This window comes from Diospyros lotus, chromosome 4, assembly GCF_014633365.1.
Source record: "Diospyros lotus cultivar Yz01 chromosome 4, ASM1463336v1, whole genome shotgun sequence".
Classification (NCBI taxonomy): domain Eukaryota; kingdom Viridiplantae; phylum Streptophyta; class Magnoliopsida; order Ericales; family Ebenaceae; genus Diospyros; species Diospyros lotus.
In genome coordinates this window covers 14,023,841-14,047,585 of record NC_068341.1, presented here as the reverse complement: position 1 = coordinate 14,047,585, position 23,745 = coordinate 14,023,841, and the positions used below count along the sequence as shown (strand labels likewise).

General features: G+C 39.2%; 1 protein-coding gene across 2 annotated transcripts in view; it reads left to right on the top strand.

The window, feature by feature from the left end:
• LOC127799344 (probable ubiquitin-like-specific protease 2B) overlaps positions 1–23,745 on the top strand; it is a 118,083-nt gene that overhangs the window by 39,623 nt on the left and 54,715 nt on the right. For both annotated transcript variants that reach the window (XM_052333290.1, XM_052333292.1), the window contains exons 5-8: positions 1,019–1,219; positions 1,316–1,391; positions 20,867–20,969; positions 22,935–23,012. In XM_052333290.1, coding sequence (XP_052189250.1) covers positions 1,019–1,219; positions 1,316–1,391; positions 20,867–20,969; positions 22,935–23,012 — 458 coding nt within the window. The remainder of the gene's footprint in view (positions 1–1,018; positions 1,220–1,315; positions 1,392–20,866; positions 20,970–22,934; positions 23,013–23,745) is intronic.

The window sequence follows — 23,745 nt, the reverse complement described above, 5'->3', positions numbered from 1 at the left end:
CCCTTTCTTCTGGTCTTCCCGTCTTTCCTCGTTATTCCTCTCCCGTTCTTGTTCTTTCCACCTTGTTCTCATCCAAGCAAACCGTTCTAGCAAGCTCGCTACCTTCTTCCCCACCGATTGAACCACACCCCTCATGGCATCAAGTTCCTGTTGCATGCCTTCCATCCTCCCTTCCAATTTTTCTACTCAGTATGTCAAGTTCACCATTAGGATCGATGACGCTCTGATACCAAATTGATAGGAACCAGAAAAGAAAACACTAAAACTTATTCAATTCACCAACTCAATCCGATTACAAGAAGAAAACTAGGTATTCGAGAGGCCTTTAACTCTCCCAAGAACTCAATACCAAAATCTTCCCCCCCTACCAATATCTTCATCCTCTACATATATCCCTCTCTCCTCCTCAACCGCATTCTGTTACGCACATTTGCAGGGTTGTTACATGGCCCAACAATTTCCCCACTCTATCCCTTACGCACATGGCTGGTTGTTATGTCAGCCAGCCAATTTACCACCCTACCCCTGCCTTTTGGACCTTCTTTGATAAGTCCAATGAACCGAGACCTATCATTTTCCTAATTAACAATTGCTTTTACATCAATTTGGCTGTGGTCATATTGCCATGGGGTGCTTTTTATTATACAAGTCATGTCTGTGATACAGGATTTCATGGAAATTGAAACTGGATTCTTTTTGGCAATTCATCTAGTAATAATTTGGTGTGAAACGGAGATACTACTGTCCTCTACTTTTTTGTTTTATTTTATTTTGCAAGATGTTCTTTATTTCGAGTGCTTTGAGACAGTTGATATTTTTCTTCATTGACCCCCTGCCCGGGGTGAATGACTATATTGGAACTGCTATTTAAGTGCATCCTGATCATTTTGTCCCATAGTTTTGTCTTGCACGTAGCTTTGTAGCAAGACAAGCTCCACTCCAGTTTAAAATAGTGTGTCCCAAACATTGGCACGCATTCTTCCTTTAGTTGTGACTACTTGTTTTGTGTGGCTGGCAGGGCGACAGGGGCATGGTTGTTGTTTGCCCTGATTATATTGTATATCGTGGTCAATATTATACAGAGCCAATGTTAATGTTTTCCAGTGATTGCATTGAATTCATGGGTTCGCTTTCCTATCGAGAAAAAGGATCAGTTAACTTCAACCTTCAATGGGGAATAGATGATATTGTTGCTATTGAATCACAGTGGTCTGAACGGGTGAGTGCCATACAGTTTCTCTGTCATAGCCTTTTTCTTAGTGATGCTTGCTTGTGCTTGACATTGAAAAAGATCTGTTTGTTCTTTGCAATGAAGCTTGAAATAGCTACGGTAAAACTTCAATTGATATCAAAAGATGCAACGCAAGCTGAAAATTCACAAGGCACTTCAGGTTAGTGAATTTCAGCCAAGTTTATGCTTGTTATTTATTCAATTCATTTTATGTAGTATTTTTCATGTCCTGTTGAATCTTTTGCCTTAGTTCTATTGTTGTGAGATATTTTATGGTTGCTTAGTTGGAGCTTTTACTCATTAGAAATATTTGTGAGATGCTTTATGGTGGACTTGTAAATCTTACCATGCAATTTTGAAATTAAAGCATACACCGCTGAAATTTTTTATTAATCGAACTTTTCTTGTGTTCCTTCATTGTCTTACTTGCACTTTCCATTCATACTTTTCATGCTAGGTGACTAGTGTTAGGATAATATAGAAACTTTTTTAGTGACAATGTTAAAGTAACTACTGAAAAATATGGTGCATCTAATATTGGAAATCTATATATTCTGTATTTTATTTGAAAAATAATAACTTTTTTCCTTAAAACAATATGCTTTGAACCTTTGAAATGTACAACAATTGAGCTCTCCATAAACAATGTCAAGCCTTAGTCCCACTATGTGGGGTTGGCTACATGAAATTCTAGCTTCCCAATCATTTTTATCTATGGCCTTATTTTCTTTAAGGTGCTTATAACTTATATCATTGCTAAGAGTCTTCCCCTAAGTTTGTTTTGGGATCTTCCGTTACCTCTTTTACTAAGGACTTGTTATGTTCCATCCATTGTCCTCACAAGAGGTTATACTGGTCTTCTTTTCACATGACTAAACCATTCTAATTGTATCTTATGCATCTTATTTTTAATAGGAGCAACTCTTGACATTTATTAAAAATAACCTCATATCTAATTTTTGAATGCTTCCGTGTACCGCATTTCTAATTTTACATTTTTTTTATATGGTCGCACATCCAACATAACATCCTTATCTCCATAATGTAGGAAAAATAAATTAATCATGGAATAATGTAAGTCTTGAGAATATTCTGCCTTTATCGGGTGCAAATTGAAGGATAAAAGATTCGTACATTATCATTTTACTTGCTTTCTTATGTATAAAAAAAATGCTTTCTCGTTACTCAATTTCTTTTTTTTACCTGTGGCATCTCTTCCTTTTTCTTGGATTGGGGTTCTCTGTTGAAGAAGAGTGTGCATGACGACCCTATAATTTTTTCTGAAAGCATGGAAAAATGCAGAGATTTCTATATACTTGAATGGCATGACTTTTAAAAAAAATTTCTTTTATATGACAGGAGCTGACATTAAATGACAAGATATTTTCTGCCTGTTCTCTTTTCAAAATCAAATGTTTTTGTTTCATTAGGGAAGAAGCATCATTCATATGATGACCCAATCAATAACATGTTTATCTTATGACTGATAGGAACTTGTAGTCACTAGACAATTGGGGCAAATTTTTGTCAAAGTATTGCTACAGAAAATTCAGAACCAAATGAAATATTTTGAGCTGGCCTTTTGGATTATAAATGTTTATGTCCTATATGGATGGAGAAATACTATGAAGAAATCCAGTAATAGTAAATTAAGCACATGAACTATCATCATTTGTGTCAATTAGTACTTCAGTTTTATCACTAAGGGAAGGCAAATGCCTAAAGGATTGAATACATCTGAGGATAACATATTCATGTTGATTTTAGTTGATCTATATATTGATCATATAGATGGTTTTTGTTGAAGATTGTTGGAGATTTCTTAGGATTTATTCCTAAATATGTTGGAGATTCCTTTCCTATTTTAGGAAATAGGAGATTTCTTTTTTTTTTTCCTTCTTTCTTTTTTGTCTTTCTTTCCTTTTTTATATTGTCTTTCTTTCCTTTTCTGTATATCTTGTGTAGTATATATTGTAAAGCATATACTTAATTCAAAATACAGAAGAATCATTCATTTTTTCATGGTATTAGAGCCTTTTACGATTGTCTTCTGTTTTCCTGTCAACCTTCATTTTTTTTTACCTTTGTTCTTCCCGTCGTTTCTTGTTCGCCTTCATTGCCATCACCTTTGCTAATTTGACCTTCATTGCTATTCTTGTTCCCCCCAATCTCCTTCATTGTTTTCTGGTTATTCCGTGGGGAGATGTCTGAGACTTTTGAGAACGTGATGTCTAATCCTAGAGCTGTTCTTGATTCCCCATTGACTGGTTCAAGTGGAGAGCTCCAAAGCATCAATGCTATTTATCAGTTGAATGGGATCAATTATCTGCAATGATAGCAGATTGTGAGGACACTTTGGGAAAAGGGAAGATTAGACACTTTGATAGGATTGGTTTGAGTATTGATAACCAAGTTCCAATCATGGGATAAGGAGGACTCGATGACCATGTCTTGCATATGGAATTTAGTGCAGCCTAAGATTAGTAGAAATCTCATGTTCCTTCCTATAGTGCGAGATATTTGGGAGGTGCTTCAAAAAACCTACTGCATGAAGCAAGATGCTACGATGATATATGAACTGACAACTAAAGTTTCATCTGCAGTACAAGGCTCTCTCTTTGTTACTGAATATTATAATTGTCTTTTGTTTGAAATAGATCATTATGAAGACCTTAAGATGAAGTGTGCTGAAGATGCTAAAGTCTGACTTGAATTTCTTAAAAGGGATAGGATTTTTAGGTTTCTAGCAAGACAGAATATGGAATATGATCAAGTAAGAGTGCAAGTGTTGGGAATGGATTGTCTACCATCCCTTAGTGAGGTTTTCTCCATCATTCAAATAGAGGAATTCTCCTACTGAGATGGAGAAGTTAGAAGAAGAAATAACACCTCAAGATGCACCTACTGAAAGGTTGCAAGGGAATAATGGGGAAGCATTTGATGAAGTGACAGAGGAAGCCAAGACCAACTTGCTACCCTCGGTGACTAGTGCATGGGCTGAAGGATTTGGTGGTGTTCTGGATCAGAAGTTCGTGGGAAATTGAATAGCATTGGATGAGGACAATCTAACTAAAGGACAATCAATCTATGCGGATATTAGTGCTGGAATCCTTCCTCCGATTTTGGAACGAAACATTGGTCCATTGGATAACCTGGTTATAAAACAGGCTAGAGCTGAGGGTGGCAATACCTAGAACATCCATCCTAGGCTGGGTCCAGATTGTGACGGACCACATGCAGTTGAAGAAGGTCCTAAAGACATTGCTTCTTTGACTTTGGTGCCGAAGCAAGCTGACTTAGGTTAAAGTACGTCTCAAATAGTCTCTAGTGTTGGTTTTGGCAGGGAAAGAATAGCTTAAGTGGACGGAACAAAAGGATTGCCATAAGGCCTGGGAGAAGATGGAAGAGGAGGTTGTTGCTGGACTACTTGTTATTACAACTCACTGGCATAGTATCTATACAAGGACTCTTGAAGAATACACTCTACATTGGCAGGAATGGCAAAACAGAAAGAACATAAAAGTGAAGGAAGTGGCCTAGAAGGAGAAAGAAAGAAAGATGGATAAGCCAGATACCGAAGGTTGGGATTGGATGAAGAGCAATGATTACTTGCTACAAGTTCTTGGGGACAAGAACTCTCTTAAGGAGGGGGGATTGTCATGACCCTAGGAGCAATAAAAGGGTAATATGGTAATAGGCATATAATAGTTGTTAGGAGATATTTTAACAATTGGCTAGAAGCACATGGGTGGTGTTATGCATTCTGTTAGGAGCTAGATATGCCTATAAAATGCTGTAAATGGATGGGAGGGTTATGTTGAATGATATTGAATTTCTCTCAAATTCCCTCTCACAAATTCTCTCTAATTCCTCCCTCCCTTTCTACTAATCTCCCCCTTTCTTTGTTCCGTCTACTATCTCCCCCCAATTCTGTCAAATTTCCCCTCCAATCCCTTCTATTCTTGGTCCCAATTCATTCGAATTCTTCTGATTTTCAATCCAACCTTAGGCCAAACCCTAGGTACGCGACATGCCCCTCATTAACTAGTAGGTTGTGACATTCCCTACCTCTTAAAAGATTTCTTGTCCCCAAGAAATCTTAGCTTCTGGCCTCACTTTTTCATCCAGTCCCTACTTTTACTATCTGATTCATCCTTCTTAGACTATAAAGTGCAGGATCCTTGATGGTCCCTAAATGATCAGCCAAGTCTGATACCAATCGAGGACGAATGTTAACTTCTTTTTCTTCTACCTTACTGGCTTTATTTAATAAATCCTCCATTACTATCTTTGCATTGACCTCTGGTAATGGAGGGGTACCCATTCTGTCAAGAATAGCAGACTTGAAATATTTAGATTCAAAGTTGATGTAATCGTACCTTCTCCAATGGCACAACTTCTTTTGTTGTCTGCTTATTGGTGTACCCCAAGGGTCCATCTTCAATCGATATCTTTTCCAATGGTGTTGTAGTGATTTTTCCCACAACTGTCATTCCTTTCTTGGCATCCAATTCAGGTCCTCGGGTTCTTGTAAGTCAGATATCTGAGGAAGGACCCATTGCATGCTTGAATCGATTCTACAATAGAACTTGAAAGAAATTCTACTGTTAGACTGACCTAAAACCTCTTTGAAATCAATCATTAAGTTGTCCAGCTTTTTATTTAACTCTTCTTTAAATTCTTTCTCCAGTGATTGAATTCTCTCAAGAGTTCCTTTAGCCATTTGCATAGTTTAAAATTTTCAAAATCTACCGCATATCACTTTTGCATTAACCACCCTGTTCTGATCGAAAATCAATGGGTAGGAACCCTAAATCACAGTCGAGAAACTGCTACTCAGATACCAAATGTCAAGACCCTAATCCTAGTTGATGTTTTTTTCGGAGATAGAACTGAAAATTGAGGGGGAAATAGACAAAATATCAGGGAGAATAGAATGAAGTGAGGGCGACTGACAGAAAGTAGGGAGAAAACCGAGAGGAATGGGGAAGAAATCTAATAGAAATGAGAGGGAAATCAGAGAGAACAATAGGGGGATATGAGAGACTTTAATAAATTCTTCATAAGTCATAACATGATTTGCATTGTGGGGTTATAGGTTTGCCAATGACATTGCCATTGTCCATGAATAGGTGCAAATCCATAACCCTTTAAAGACACTAAAACAATATTAAAGAAAAGTACAACCCTCACAGCCTCTCAAGCAAGTCCAGGAATTAACTTCAAGCCTAGGTAATATGCGAACACTTTGAATTTGTTCAATTTTGACAGCACTATTGCTTGTGATGCTAACTCAAATTGTGATCTCTATCCTATTGCTTGGAGAAAAGGAACACGAAAGTGTACCCAACATCCTATAGCCTATTTCATCTCCTCGCGTAGACTATCCTCCCAACACAAAAGCTCTCTCTCCACCTTGAACTCAATCAAAATAGCTAAAATAGTATATGATGCTTTAAGGGACAGGAACTTGATATACGCCATTGAGGAAATGAGAGCTTTGGAGAAAAATGAAACATGGGAGATGATGATGCGTCCTAAGGAAAAGAAAGCAATTGCTTGTAAATGGGTCCACACTGTTAAATTTAAGGCAAATGAAACTATTGAATAATATAAGACAAGGCTGGTTGCAAAAGGCTACACACAAACCTATGGGGTGGATTACTAGGAGACTTTTGCACCAGTGGCAAAAATGAACACTGTGAGAATCCTATTATCTCCACAAGTTCATTTTGGCCTGAAAATCCAACAATATGATATAAAAATTGCATTCCTTTATGGAGACTTAGAAAAGGAGGTGTACATGGAGCCACCATCGAGCTTTGATGGCAAGTATGGTCCTGACAAAGTTTGCAGACTAAAGAAAGCCTTGTATGGGTTAAAACAATCTCTGCGAGCGAGCTTGGTCTGGGAGATTCACGGAGGCTACGATGTAGTTTGGGTATAAGCATAGTCATGGTGACCATACTTTATTTGTGAAACACTCAGGTAAGGGAAAGATTACAATCTTATTAGTGCATGTATGATATTATAATTACTGGGAGTGATGAGGAAGAAAAATTGAGGCTGAAAACACAATTGCCTTGAGAATTTGAAATGAAAAAGCTGGGGAAACTAAAATATTTCCTCAGAATTGAAGTGGCATATTATAAACAAGGGATATTTTTATGCCAACAAAAGTATATTCTTGACTTGGTCAAGGAAATAGGTACCCTTGATGCAAAGCAGGAAGTACACTTATTGATTTGAACCATAGAATGAGCCAAGAAAGTGAGGGAATAATCATTGATAAAGGCTAGATGCTAGTAGGAAGATTCATTTATCTCACACAACAAACCTAACATTGTTTATGTTGTGGGAGTAGTTAGTTAGTTCATGCATGATCCTAAGGAGGAACATCTACAAGCAGTTTAGAGAATTCTCAAGTACTTAAAAACTGCTCCAGCAAAATGAATTTTGTTCAAAAAGGGAAGTAACCTAACAGTAAAGGCATACATCGATGTTGACTATACATGATCTCTCACAGACAGGAGGTCAACTATAGGTTATTGCACTTTCATAGAAGGAAATTTGGTTACTTGGAGAAGCGAGAAACAAAATGTGGTAGCAAGATCGTGTGCTGAAGCAAAGTTTTGTGCTATGGCTCTAGGTGTTTGTGAGCTTTTGTGGATCAAAATAATTCTAAAGGATTTGATGATTGAAAGTGGATTGATGAAACTATATTGTGATAACAAATCAACTATCAGTATAGCATACAACCCTGTACAACATGATCGAATGAAGTATGTAGAAGTGGATAGACATTTTATCAAAGAAAAAATTGACAGTGGATTCATTACTATCCCTCACATGACATTAGAGAATTAATTGGTTGATATTCTAACCAAAGGGTTATGCACTTCTAGGTTTCAAGAGATTCTTGGCAAGGTAGGAATGGAAAATATCCACTCACTAGCTTGAGGGTGTTGGAATAAAGGAAATGGATGACTTACTCAACTAATTGGCTCACTATTGAATGTAGGAGATTATGTTTCCTAATGTAGATATAGAATGTACAATTAACTATTTTTCTGTATCCATTAGCTTCCTATTTAGATAGTTTCCTAATTGTTTATGTTTCCTTAACAGCTAGTTTTCTTAGAAGATAGATTGATAGTTTCCTTATGAAGGTGTCCAGACTCACCTTAAATATGACTGTAAATCCATGCTGTGTACAACAACATATCCAGCCGTTATCCCACTATGTGGGGGTTGGCTACATGAATTCTAGACTTTTATGTGGGTTACATCCCAACAGATAGTTTATCTAGAATTCATATTTGGATCCGACTAGGTTTTACGCTGGCTGTCGGCTACCTAACTCAACCCTCCTCTTTTATCCGGGCTTGGGACCGGCAGTGGATAATATCCCCTGGCAGAGTAATGATAAATCCATGCTGTGTATATACAAGAATTCTGAAAATTTCTACAATAAATGCCATGTACTCCTACCTAGTTATAAACATAATTCAATACAATATTTCTTTCCCATATTTCTTCTAACACTTATTATAATGGTACTTGTTGAAAGGGTGGAGAAACTCGGTCATGTGGAAGATACAATACCTTAAACGAGAGGTAGAGTTATTTTATCAAGAGTACTTATCTAGATTTTCCTCTTATTTGTGCCACTTGTTATTACTCTAACCACGGTGGTTGACAGGTTGAAGAAAGTTTAAAGAGATTTTCCTTGTGGAAGTTTTGATGGACTAGTTTAAGGAGCATTTGGTGAATTAGTCTAGTGTTAGAAAGGCTGTTCAAGAATCCATCTGTCACTACCCTGGGGATATTAGAGCAATATTGTAATTGAGTTACAGTTGTTTGTTAGGAGATGTTTTGTAATTTTGTTAGGAGCACTTGCGTGCTATTATTCTAGAATATGCTTTCAGTTAGCAACTAGCTGATGCCTATAAAAGGCAACTTGTAGGAGGATGGGGATTATGTTGTGGAATGATAATTGACTTTCAGCCTTCCCCTGATCAATTTTCTCTCTGATTTCTCTCAATTCTTTGTCCTCTCTCTTTCGATTATCTCTATTCCCTCTCAATTCAGTTTGCTATCTCTCCCTTTTTCATCTAATTCTCTCTTGGATTCTTCCAAGTTCTTATCAAAACCTTATCCAAACCCTAGGAATATGACAATTGATATTAGAGCCAATGGTTCTTATTTGTGATTCCGACGGTTCTAAGCTGCCGAGGCTGTGATTCTAACGATTTTCGGCTGCAGATTCTAGTAGCAGATCCAACGAAACGAGCCAGACTATCTTAGCAATGACCCAGAGTTCTTCTATGAATTTTGAAGGCAAAGCTGATCTGGCGATTTTAATAGTGATTCTCGGCCCGAAATTGAAGGCGAAGTAGAGCCGGTTGATCATGGCTGTTGATAGGTGATTCCTTGTAGAAAATTCCGTTTCGATGTCACGACCCCGCCCTTGTAATTAGAAGTTGCTTCTTTTTGATGGAGTCGTAGGGAGAAATCGAGTAGGTAACGAAGAGAAACGAGGAAGAAGAATAAGGAATTAGAGAGAGAGAAAGTGAGTGAAGGAAAACAGAATTATGATATTCTCATGCATGCCCCATCACAATGGAGGGATGCGAACATATATGGGCTTTTTGGAGGGGATATTCCCCTATCAGAGGTGGCCCACACCTGGTATGATCCTAACAAACTATATTCTTCCTTCCACCTGGCCGATCGTTGCCCTAAAACACCTAACACACAAATAGCAATGGTAGAGTCCACACACCGAACTACTACCGAAATAAACTAAGTACAAAAATTTAAAAATGCAATGGAATTGGAGTTAATGGGTCATCTGTGACAATTCCCTCTCTGTTAGACATTTCTTGTCCTCAAGAAATGCTAAGGAGGCTGGTTGCTTGTGGGAACTGTGTGAGGAATTCTGGCAAGTATTCCCATGTTTTGTCTTCTGAAGGGTTGCCTCGCCATTTGACCAGCACTTGAATAAGTGGAGCTCCGTGTCTATATATCACCCGTCTATCGATAACGGCCTCGGGCTTGATCCTTGCAGTGACCTCTCTAGGAAGAACATGTAGCTCCGAGCTCGTGGGTTGAGACCCTACCGACTTCTTTAGAAGTGAAACATGGAAGACAGGGTGAACTTGCTACCCTGGGGGAAGCTTCAACCGGTAAGCGACCTTCCCTATTTTGGCCTCGGTAGGGAAGGGTCCATAGTACTTGGGACTAAGCTTTGTGACCTTTCCTCGAGAAATTGACTTTAGGTGGTTATACCCCAATCTGAGGTACACTTGATCCCCTGCTTCGAATTCTCTCTCGCTCCTCTTCCGGTCAGCGTTCTGCTTCATGCGATTTTGGGCCAAGGCTAACTCTTGCTTCAGTTGTCGGGTTATCTCTCTTCTCCGCTGTAAATACTCCTCAACCAAGGCCACATTAGAACCCCCTCCTATTGCTGGCAGAAGCGGTGGCTTGTATCCGAGTAAGGCCTCAAAAGGCGACATCTTAATCGACGAATGGGGCTGGTGTTATACCACCATTGAGCTAGGGACAACCACTTATGCCATTCTTTAGGCTGTAGTAGGCAAACACATCTCAAGTATGTTTCGAGGCTCTGGTTCACCCTCTCGGTCTGCTCGTTGGATTGAGGGTGATATGCTGTGGATAGATTTAGCTTTGTTCCCAGAGACTTCATTAGTTCCTATCACATTAAGCTGGTAAAAATCTTGTCCCTGTCGGAGATTATAGTATTGGGGGCCCTATGTAGTTTGATCACCCTGTCTAAGAGAACTCGGGCGACATCATGAGCCATGTAAGGGTGGGTTAGCCCAATGAAATGGGCAAATTTTGTCAATCGATCCACCACTACCAAGATGCTATCCCTACCTTCCGATCGGGGGAGCCCTTCCACGAAGTCCATGGAGACGCTAGACCAAGCCTGCTCTGGGATGGGCAGAGGCTGTAGTAATCCCGAGTAGGCCATTGTCTCCGACTTGCATCTCTTACACGTGTCGCACCTTCGCACCAGCTCTTTAATCTCTACCTTCATTTTTGGCCACTGGAACACTTGCTTGACTTGGAGGTACGTGTTCTGTTCTCCCGAATGCCCTCCCAGCGGGGACTCGTGCAGTGCTTGAAAGATCCTTTCCTTGATCCCCGGATTTTGTCCAATCACAATTCTTCCCCGAAACCTCAGCAATCCTTGGTTCAGTGTGTAGCCCTCTACCTCCTGGGCTCCCATCATTAGTTTCTCCACCACTAACTTAACTCCGTTGTCTCCTTCGTAGCTGTCAATCACTTCTTGATACCATTCGGGCACTAGGGTGGTTATGGCTGCTAAGTCTCCCTCCTCATGACGTCTGGACAGTGCATCAGGTGCCCTGTTTTCTTTTCCCTTCCGGTATTGAATTCCGTAATCCAGACCCATTAGTTTGGTCATTCCCTTCTTCTGTAATTGCGTTTGGAGCTTTTGTTGCAGTAGGAATTTTAAGCTCTCGTGGTCCGTTTTTATGATGAACTTGTTGCCCTCCAAGTAGTGCCTCCAATGGTCTACTGCCATGAGTACAACCACAAGTTCCTTTTCAAAGATGCTGAGTCCCAAGTGTTTTGGACTCAACACTTGGCTCAAGAAGGCTAGGGGTCTTCCCTCTTGAGCTAGCACTGCCCCTACCCCGGTTCCACTAGCATCCGTTTCTAGAGTAAAAGGCTTGTCAAAATCTGGGAGGCCCAACACTGGTACTCTGCTCATAGCCCCCTTAAGGTTCTCGAATGCTTCCTCTGCTTCCCACCCCCAATTAAACCCTCCCTTCTTCAGTAAATTGGTTAGTGGCTTGCTGATAATTCCGTAGTTTTGCACAAACCTACGATAGTACCTGGTCAGTCAGAAATCCCCTCAAGGCCTTCAGGGATGTGGGCCTCGACCAAGACAGCATTGCTTCCACCTTCCTGGGATCAGTACTGACCTTGCCATTTAATATGAGGTGTTCGAGATATTCCACCTGCCTTCGGGCAAAAGCACATTTGGACTCCTTAATAAAATGCTAGTGGGTTCTCAGGATTTCAAGGGTAATTTTGAGGTGGGCTAGGTGTTGGTCGAATGTAGGGTTGTAAACAAGTATGTCATCAAAGAAAACCAATATAACCTTGCGGAGGTAAGGTTCAAAAATTCTGTTCATGAGGGATTAGAAGGTTGCCGGGGCATTTGTGAGTCCGAAGGGCATCACTACGAACTCAAAATATTCATGGTGGGTTTTGAAGGCTGTTTTTGGTATATCTTCAGTCTTCATCCTAATTTGATGGTATCCCGCCCTTAGGTCCAGCTTAGAAAAGAATTTGGCATGGTTAAGTTCATCTAGTAGGTCCTCCACTAAGGGTATGGGAAATTTATCTTTAATAGTCATGGCCTTTAGTTGCCGGTAATCGATACAAAATCTCCATGTTCCATCCTTCTTTTTGACTAGGAGGATGGGAGAAGTGAATGGGCTTTGGTTGGGTCTAATGAGGGATTGTTCAAGCATGGTTCTAACCATTTTTTCAATTTCGTTCTTTTGGTTGGGAGGGTACCAGTATGTTCTAATATTGATGGGTTCAGCACCTAAACAACAACAACAACATATTCAGCCTTTATCCCACTGTGGGGTCGGCTACATGAATTCTAGACTTCCATGTATTTCTATCTTTTGTCATATCTTCATTGAGATCCATACACTTCATATCAAACGTTAATGTCTCCCTCAAAGTCTTCTTAGGTCTGTCTCTATCTCTTTTTTTGATTAATTGTTTCATTTCATCAACTCTCCTCACATGAGCGTCTCTTTGTCTCCTTCTCACATGACCAAACCATCTTAGTCTAGTCTCTCTCATCTTCTCCTCTATTGGCACTACTCCTATCTTATTACGAATAACTTCATTTCTAATTTTATCTTTTTTTGTATGGCCGCACATCCATCTTAACATCCTCATCTCCACTACACTCGTCTTTTGCTCATGTTGGTATTTGACTGCCCAACATTCTGAGCCGTACAACAAAACTGGTCTTATAACTGTCCTATAGAATTTTCCTTTCAATTTTAATGGGATTTTACCATCACATAACACCCCCGATGCATTTCTTCATTTTAGCCAACCTGCCTTAATTCTATGTGTGACATCCTCGTGAATTTCTTCATCTTTTTGAATCACTGATCCCAAATATCGAAAATGGTCTTTTCTTTATAAGATTTGGTCTTTCAATTTTATTATAACATCCTCCACTCTTGCATTCTTACTAAATTTACATTCCATATATTATGTTTTCTTTATGCTTAATTTAAATCCCTTAGATTCTAAATTGTTTCTCCATAACTCAAGCTTAGTGTTCACTCCTTCTTTTGTTTCATCCACCAACACTATGTCGTCAGCAAATAGCATACACCATGGCACTTCTGTCTGAATATCTTTAGTGAGTTCATCCATTGCTAAAGCAAATAAGTATGGACTTAGTGCAGAACCTTGATGCAATCTTATTGTAATTTTAAAAGGTTCAGTATCCCCTCCGCATGTTCTGACCCTTGTCTCAGCACCATGATACGTGTCCTTAAGGGCTTGTATATAGGCTATTCGGACTCCTTTCTTCTCTAAAACCCTCCATAATACTTCTCTAGGGACCCTATCATAGGTCGAACATTCGGGTAGGGGGTAAAGTTTTTGGTTCCCTAAAGAGATCCTTGTAATCCACCAATAGTTTATTGAGGGCATCCAAATGGCATACCTGGTTTTGCATTCCTTGGGGTGTGCTTACTGTCAACCCCATCTCCCCTTGTATCGCGGCCTTTGTGTGATCCCTTTCGGCTGCTACCACTAAGAAGAGGTGAGCTATCTGACTCCACTTGCTCCTCAACACTCTTTGCAGCCTCCTCCCTGATATCATTTTACAAACCCCCTTCTCGTTCTTCTCGGTCAGTGTCATCCTCCTACCATCTTTTTCAAATGACACCCCCATCCTATTGAAATCGAAGCTGATGGGGCTCACCCCCTTCATCTAGTCCACTCCTAAGATCACATGGCACCCTCCCTGTTGAAGCAACCTCAGGTCTGTCTCAAACTTCTCCCCTTGCATCTCCCAACAGAAACCCTTGCAGGCAAAATTACTCAACACCCTCTAGCCATTAGCAACTGTCACGCTCAGGGGGGTGGTTCCTATGAGCGGGCTTTCAACTTCTCAGCCGTGCTTTCATCAAGAAAGCTATGAGTGCTTCCGCTATCAATTAAATTCATGAGGTTGCAGTCCTTAACTTGGCCTCCTACCTTGATGATCTTGTTGTTGGCCACCCCCTTTAAGGCGTGTATGGAGATCTCTCCATTGTCCTCTTCCACACTCTCTTCTTTGGCTTCGTCCTGCTCCCTTTCTTCCTCTCCTTCCAACAATAAGATCTGTCTCTTGCACTGATGGCCCGTGGGATATCTATCCCCGCACCTGAAGCATAAGCCAACCATCCTTCTTTGTTCTCGTAGCTGCTCCCCATAGGGGATGGAGCTCGTACCCGTAATTGGCTTTCCTCCAGTGCTTCCTCTGTTAGTGTCACGGGTGTACCCCTTCGTCCCCATACTAGCTATCCTGGTGTTCGCTCCCCTTGGCAGTTGTCTTTGCTTCTTGATCAAGGCCTCCACCATTATTTCTTGCAAGCGAGCACTTTCTGAAGCTTGTTCGACTGTCTGCGGCCTCATCATCTTAACCATTGGTCTGAGTTCCTCACTCAATCCACTCATGAAGCTTGATACGAAATAAGCTTCTGAGAGGTGATGGTTATGGCTAACCATACACAATCTAAGCTCCTCAAACTTCTTGAGATAGGATCCCACGCTCCCAGTCTGCCGTAGTTTATTGAATTCTTCGATGGTGTCCGCCACACTTCTCTCCCCAAAGCGTTCACATAACTTCTCAGAGAATTCATCCCGGGTGTATTCTCTCCTTAAACTCAAACATCCCTGGAACCATGCGTCTACCACCTCATTGAAGTATGCAGCGGCTAAGCTCACCCTCTGCATTCTGGGTACGTTATACCATTCGAACAGTCTCTCGCACTTCCTCAGCCATCACCGAGGATGAATCCCCTCGAATACTGGAATTTCCATCCGAGGCATAGGAAATCCTGGAGGCTAGTGGTTCTGCTCTTCTCCTCCTCTCCCCCCTATCCTTTCTAACTCTTCCTGACCTCCTTCTTCCAGGTTAATCATAACTCTTTGCAGGAGAGGTTCATTCTCCTCTCTATGTGGAAAGTCTGGAGCTAACCTGACCTGGTTTTGCTAGGTAAACATCACCATGAACTGTTGGATTTGAGCTCCCAGCTCTTCTCGCACTCGTGCGATCGACCCTTCTAATCTCCTTTTGAGCTCCTCCATAGAGTCTTCCACCCTTCGGTCCATAGCGATCACTACCTCATGGTTTCTGTTAGCCTCAAACTCCGTCTTATCCATTCTATTATGGATTTCGGTAACTGCCGCTCCCAGCTACTGGAGGCGCGTCTCCATGTCTTTCATGCGAGTCCCTTCCGCCATTGTTCTAAGTCACTGAGCTCTGGTCGGGAATCTCTACTCTGATATCAAGTTGTCACGACCCCGCCCTTGTAATTAGAAGTTGCTTCTTTCCAATGGAGTCGTAGGGAGAAATCGAGTAGGTAACAAAGAGAAACGAGGAAGAAGAAGGAATTAGAGAGAGAGAAAGTGAGTGAAGGAAAACAGAATTCTGATATTCTCATGCATGCCCCATCACAATGTTGGGACGCGGACATATATGGGCTTTTTGGAGGCGATATTTCCCTGTCAGAGGTGGCCCACACCTGGTACGATCTTAACAAACTATATTCTTCCTTCCACCTAGCCGATCGTTGCCCTAAAACAGCTAACACACAAATAGCAATGGTAGAGTCCACACACCGAACTACTACCGAAATAAACTAAGTACAGAAATTTAAAAATGCAATGGAATTGGAGTTAACGGGTCATCTGTGACATCTGACTTCACAGAACTCTTGTTTTGTGACCTCTGATTTCTCCTGCTTGTTGATTTCCGACAATCCACCTGACCTCCGACGATCCTGAGGCAATTTCCACAAGCTGAGAGTTAGGTGATTGTAGTTGAGAGTGGTAACCGATCCTCTGCTTTAGAGATTGCTGTATCATGAGATTCAAGATATAGGCAATCACAGGAGGTTGCTGCTCAAGAAGATCAGAAGCTATTTGTTGAATAACGTGAACTGAGGAATGGCGGAAGGGACAAGGATGAAGCAGTTTGAGACAAGGCTGGATGCGTTGGAGCTAAGTTTTAAGCAGACTCAGGGAGAGGTCAGTCTTTGCAGAGAGGATAATGCAGCGACCAGAGACACTGTACAAAATTTGGAAAGAACTGTACAGGAAATTGACAGGAAATTTTACCAGAGGAAGGGATAATGAGGATGCTGTCTACACTGCTTCAGAACGGACTACCGGAGGATTTTCCTTCCAAGAGCAGAGGCAGCTCCGGTTCTAGCAGAAGCAGGAATTCTGCCTCGTGCTCCTGTTCTGCAGGAAGGAATCCTGCCACCTGCTCCTGTTCTACTGGGAATCGAGGTACGTGATGTAGCTGAACCAGAAATCCAAGGTAGATACGCTAATCCAGGTCACCATCACACTCCCATTCTGAGTTTAGAGATTCTAATCTTTCATGGTGATAAACCTCCATGGTGGATTAGGCAGTGTGAAAGGTTTTTCAATTATTACCAGGTGGCTGAGAAATAATATCTGGTACAGAAAAATAATATCTGTTCTCAAGTTACAGAAATAAGGGTTAGCTGAGTATTTATATTCAGCTACCCTTGATAACAGACAACTTGCAAGTTGCAGGAAGTTACAACAACCTAACTAACAAGAGATAACTGTCACAACATAATTGAACAACCTTCAACAGAATTAAAACCAACCTAACAGCACTCTAACCGTAGCATAACAAGAAATTACAAATAAACAAAATTAACAAAATCATTTCTCTTCCACATTCCCCCTCAAATCAGACTCCATAGCAGAAGAAGTCTTGAGATGTAGCTCGTCTGAAATAGCAGCAAGACCATGAGATATAAGTGACAGCTTGAGACCAAGTTTATGACATAGGAACAGAAATCTATCTCGTGGTAATCCCTTAGTGAAGATATCAACAACTTGATAAAGAGAAGGAACATACCGATTTCAACTTCACCATTCTTAGCTTTCTCACAAAGAAAGTGAACATCAATTTAATATGTTTAGTATGCGAATGAAACACGGGATTTTCAGCTATACTCTTTGCTGCTAGATTATCACTCCATATAATTGGAATTTTAGCACATGGATAGCCTAATTCAGAAAACAATGACTTCAGCCACAAAGTTCCAGTGACACCCTGTGCAATGCAATAGCCCTGTACTCATCTTCTCCAACAGATCTAGCTACTGCAAATTGTTTTCTTGAACCCCAAATCAACAGATTTTTGCCAATAAAGACAAATAACCCGCCGCTAGACTTTCTTGTAACCTTACAACCAACATGATCCGCATCAGTATAAACTGTGAGAGACAAATCACTAGGAGAGAGAGTAAACAATAAACCTAGACCTTAAGATACCGAAGTAACATCTTGCAAGCCAACCAATGTTGCTATTTTGGTGAAGATAGAAATTGACTTAGCTTATTCACTATAAAAGCAATATCCGGTCTAGTATAGGTGAGATATTGAAGAGAACCAATAATACTTCTATAAAGAGAAGGATCAGAAAATGATTCACCATCATTTGTCAAATATACCCCCAGATTAACTGGTGTAACATAAGGCTACAATCTTGCATAGCTGCCTTTTTCAACAAATCTATTGTATATTTGGACTAAGTAAGATAAATTCCATTGCTATCTCAATGAGTTTCAAACCCTAGGAAGTAATTCACTGATCCTAGAGTTTTGAAAGCAAAATGGGTGTCTAGATCTCGAATAAAGGATTGAAGAACTTTATAATCAGAACTAGTGACAAGAATGTCATCCACATAAACAAGGATGAACAAAACATAGTGTGAAGACTTCTTGATAAAGAGAGAAGCATCAGAAACTGCTTGTATAAAACCCTAGCCTTGTAATGCAGTTCTTAGTTTTGTGTACCAAACTCGAGTTGCTTGCTTAAGACCATACAAAAACTTCTTCAATCGACAAACATGAGAAGGAAATTGAGAACTAACAAATCCTTCAGGTTGTGATATATACATGGTTTCAGTTAAGTCCTTATTAAAAAAGGCATTATTCACATCAACTTGTTGAATATTCCAACCAAAAGTAACAACCAAAGAGAATAAGACCTGTATAGTAGGTGCCTTAACCATTGGACTAAAAGTTTCAGCATAGTTAATACCAAGAGTTTGAAGAAATCCCTTACCTACTAACTGGGTTTTATACTTGAGAACAAATCCATCAAAATTACGTAACATGAAATGCCCATTTGTAGCCAATGAGATTAATATCAGAGGAGAAGGGAACAAGATCCCATGTGTCATTGTGCTGTAATGCAAAAACTCTTCTTGCATAACTTTAACCCACCAAGGAGCTAAGAGAGCATCATGAATTAAAGTAGGCTCTAGGGTACTAACTAAGGCATGAGGAGAAGTAGATATAAGCTGTTTGGACTTAGACCTGGTAATCATAGGATGAATAGAACGGGTAGGAGAGCTGTAGACTTAGGTAAGGAATTGGATATGGGCTGGTGAGAAGAAACAGGGACCAAAGGAGGATTAGAAGAAGGAGGTTCAACAAAAGAAGAAGATAAGGAAGGGATAGGAGACTGTACTTCTCGAGGAGAGGAAGAACAAGGAGAGGAAGGAGAAAAGGAATGAAGAAATAGTGGAAAATTTGTTAAAAGTAGAATCAGATTGAAAGGAGCATGAAGATGAAAACAAGGTAGAAAAAGGAAATTCATCAGGGTTAAATTGAACATGTCTAGAAACATAAACTCGACCAGATGGATTTAAGCATTTATAACCAGCTTTAATATGACTATATCCAAGAAACACACATTTGGTTGAGTGAAAATCAAATTTGTGCATATTATAGGGTCGAAGATAAGGAAAACAAGCACAGCCAAAGGGTTGAAAAGACAAGTAATTGGGTTGCTTGTGATAAAGCAATTGAAAAGGAGAGTTAAAATTGAGAGGAGAGGCTATTAACAAATTTATAGCACAGACAACAGTTTAAAATGCTTCTACCCAAAATTGTAATGGCATATGAGCATGAGCTAATAAAGTAAGACTCATCTCAGCAATATGCCTATGTTTTCTTCTATCAATTCCATTTTGTTGGTGAGTATGAGGACATGTTAAACAAGGTTTAATGCCATGATCACGAAAATAGGGTATTAAGGCTCGAATTTGCCCACCATTATTAGATTATAAGGCCTTAAGGTTGGATTGATATTGTAATTTAGCAAATTTGTGAAAGATTATAAAGGTGGATAAGGCATTCGATTTATGTTTCAATGGATATAGCCATGTGTATCTAGTATAAGCATCAACAAAGATGATATAACACCTATATCCTTCTGTAGAGACAATAGGAGATGGACACCGTAGATCAGAATAACTAATTCCAATGGTTTCTTTGTTGTGATTTTACAAGTGTAAAAAGGAAGTTGATACAATTTTTCAATTTTACAAGAAGAGAAGAACTAGAACAAGGAATATGAATTTTATTCAATATTGATTGCAATACATGAAAAGAAGCATCCCTAATCTTGCATGCCACTGTTGACATACAGTTTTATTTTGGGCTACATTTTCATTTGAAGATCGTTCATGACAAAATGAAAGCTGCCTTTTACATTTATTTGACACTGAATTCAAAGAAGAAACACTTGTGGCAAAAAACTTAGGCTTGATTGATGAAGATGACCTGGATACAACATGATCAAATGCTGGAGACAGTTGATAAAGGCCATCTTTAAGGAGTCCTCAAAGTAGTATCAGCCTTGTACCCTTGTCTTTAATCTGATTAAGAATTAGAATGAAATTCAGCAACCACATTGTTATCTTTTGTAAGCTGAGAGACACTAATAAGATTTTTCTTCACATGAGAAACATGGAAAACATTTCATAAGAAAAATAATAGAAGTAGGTTTGGTTTCAGCATAGAGTTGACTAAGACCAACATTGGAAATAGAAAGTTTCTTACTATTTCCAACTGCAACCTTGTCAACACCATGGTACGGAGAATGCAAAGATAGATTATTGAGGCCGGAAGTTATGTGGTTTGTTGCTCCAAAGTCAACAAACCATGAAGGATCGCCATTATAGGAAGGCAAAGAAGGCTAAGGTTGAGTTTTTGAGGTTTGAGGAAGGTTACCATAATAAGCCCCTTGAATAAAACCTACTTCACTCAGAAAAACTTCATTAGAATCACTTGGTACAACTAGATATGCTCGTGGTTCAAAGATTGAAAAACCTACAATTAGGAATTTTGAAACCTTGCCTTGTATTGTTTAGTTCCATGATTTTACTCTGTTTATAAATTTAAGATAAATTTGATTTATGTGATGAATCTGATTTTTATTTATTTATTGCTTTTATTTTGATTGTTCCTTGCCCGTGCAAACTGCATCTAGTCATCGAGGAGTTACAGTTTGCAGCAGTCAACTTGAACTGGTGCAAGAAGCAGGAGGAGATAATGTCTTTGGATCTGAGGTATAATGCTCTAGTTGTTTTCAGGTGAGTTTTTCAAATTGCCTAATGTCTAGTTTATATTTCTTGTCTGCTTTATGGTTTTGAATTTCTCCTCCTCCTTGTTAGAAGTCAAAAGTTGCATTTCCAACATATAGGTGAATATTGAATAGTTGATGAAGTCAAAAGTTGCCTTTCCAACAACATGTAGATGAATATTAAATGGTTGGTTGTTGAACTTGTTTTACTGAAGGGATTTGGTTTTCAATTCTAGAGTTGATTTCACTTTGTTTATCTTAGATATAGTTGGACAGATGTTTTAGATGTGTGGTAGTGATATAGATAATGACCTTTTATGAGAAAGCTCCCCAGTTTTGGGGTTGGTTAAGGCTGAAATCACCTCAGCTTGTTGTAGTGGTTCTTCTGCACTTCTGTTTGGTACAATGTATTTTGACATAGTGTTTTTTTATTAGCCTGTATGTGTTCTCGAGAGTATTGTCATCACTTGTCTTGAGTTGGAAGGACATCAATGCGAATAGACACAAGTTATATTTATCACCACTTTTTGGTAGTAGTCACTATTTAATATGATATCATTGATTTTGAGGCTCTATTTGTTTGAACAAAAAATATTTTATATTTAAAATTATCTTCTTTGCAGAATCTTTTTATAATGGAAATACATTTTCTTTCCTATTTTTGGTGTTTGGTCGGCATTTATAAATTGTTTTCCAGAAAAATGTTTTGATCATTTTGTCCTAGGAAAACATTTCATGGGAAGTATTCTGGTATAATGTAATTTGACATTATAATTTTCATCCTTGAGGGGAAGAGGTATATTTTTAAGTGCATAATTATATATATGCTACAGGAAGCACATTATACTGATTTCAATTCTCAAATTCTGGTAATCAGTCCACTTTCCATTGAATCTATGCTCCCTAGTCCCTCCCTCAACCCCCCCCAAACAAACAAAAAAAAATCCCATATGAACCCATCTGCTTGCCTCATTTCTAAGCAAAAAACTTGCAAATGGACAGTTTGTCATCCTTTATGGACACAGTAGTTATTTCAAAGAATGGGGAACTCTATTATCATATGAAGAACAAATAGCAGATTTCCAAACAGAATCCAATATCAGACCCATTTGTTCTTCAATTGAGAAAGCAATAATTTAACAATTCTTGGACTTCTTCCTTAACATAAAACCTAAGACAAGATCTACATTCTGAATGCAAGTTGCAAAACCCTAATTTTAACATTCAAGGGAGACAATGAGAGAGAATGGAAGAATCTAGATTCTATCTCTAATTAGTCCAAACCAGACTTTTCTCTTCAAGCTCTAACGTGTTGGCTCTCCTGCAATTTCATCCACTAATGCATTAGAAAGTTGAAGAAGAGAGATTTCTCTCCATGCATCCTAGTCATTGGTGTCACATGAGGGAGGGAGCACTTTCTCCCTACACCGTAAACCAGAGGTTGAGTAAAATATTTTACTAGAAATTTTTTTTATTGAAACAGAGAAAGCCTAAATGCTTATGGTACAATTAGGGTTGTGGGCAAAATGAGTTTTGATTAAACTCATTTCTTAATGTAGTTCTTTTGAGGGTTTCAAACTTCTTTGAAAAAGACATGGCAGGGAGTGCCTAAGGTGTGATTTGTTAGCTAACCCCAAGCAGATAAGGTTGAGCTGCTGCAACATATGTACGTACACCTTGAAACTAAGCATTTGGAACAGGAACATGCTCTTACCACTGAATCATGTGCATTTTAGTCTATTTCTTGTGCACAAAGATAATGCCATAGGTGTTGTTTTGATTTGTTGCATCTGGTAATTTATTTACGTCTTCATCCAATTAAAATAGAGGCATAATTTTTTCAAATTATAGCAATTTTCTAGGAACGTAATATTTGATATTGTTACCATGGTAATAAGGTGCTTTTTTTATTTTATTTTCTTTTTTGTTTTAAGGTTATAATCCATCTGAATGCAAGTTGTTTTCTTCTTTGTAGAACTGAAACAGGAGGGGTTGGAGGGTCCTTACATGGACAGGATCGCTTATGCATCCCAAAGAAAAGATATTTTCCCAAGTGAGTGACTAAAATAGTTCTTTTCTGCATTCTATATCCTTGGAGATGAGAAGATTGCTGCTTAACAGAACACTCATAGTTCTTTTGTAATTTCTTTAATCTTTTCTATTAGCATCCTGTGGCCGTCTAGCTGGTACTGAAGTTATTCACTTGCTCTTTTTAATGGTTTTGTGGCAGTTGCCTTTCATATTTGATTTCCAATTGATGCCATATTATTTTACCTTGTGGCAATGTTTTCTATACTGATTCAGTTAGATTTGTATCTTCCTCTTCTTTGTCATGACCATGGAAGATTTTGGCAAATAATGAAAGTTGTACTTCCCAAGTTTTATCTTCTTGTTTTTTTACTCTCCTCCTTACTTAAACTTCCCTTTCATGATCACATCGTGGCTGTAATTACTCGGACTAGGTATTGGAAGGGCCCCTTTGAGATGACCCACACTAAAGGGAAGATCTCTTTTTGTGCTATTTTTTCCCCATGGTAGTTTATGACATGCAGGGTTGCTTTATTGAGTATATGTTGTAAAAAAGTATGCTGGTGTGCACATGATGTGCATGTAATTGTTTTGATTATCAGTTTCAAATTACTTGCGTGGAAAAGTTATTGAAATGCACTCTTTCAACTTGTTTGCCTCTGAAACTAGAAGTAATATTTACTCTCTCAGGGGGTGTTGCAAACACCAACTAGAGCTATAGGTGTTCATTCTGTAGTGGTTTGAATGAGAGCTAGTCA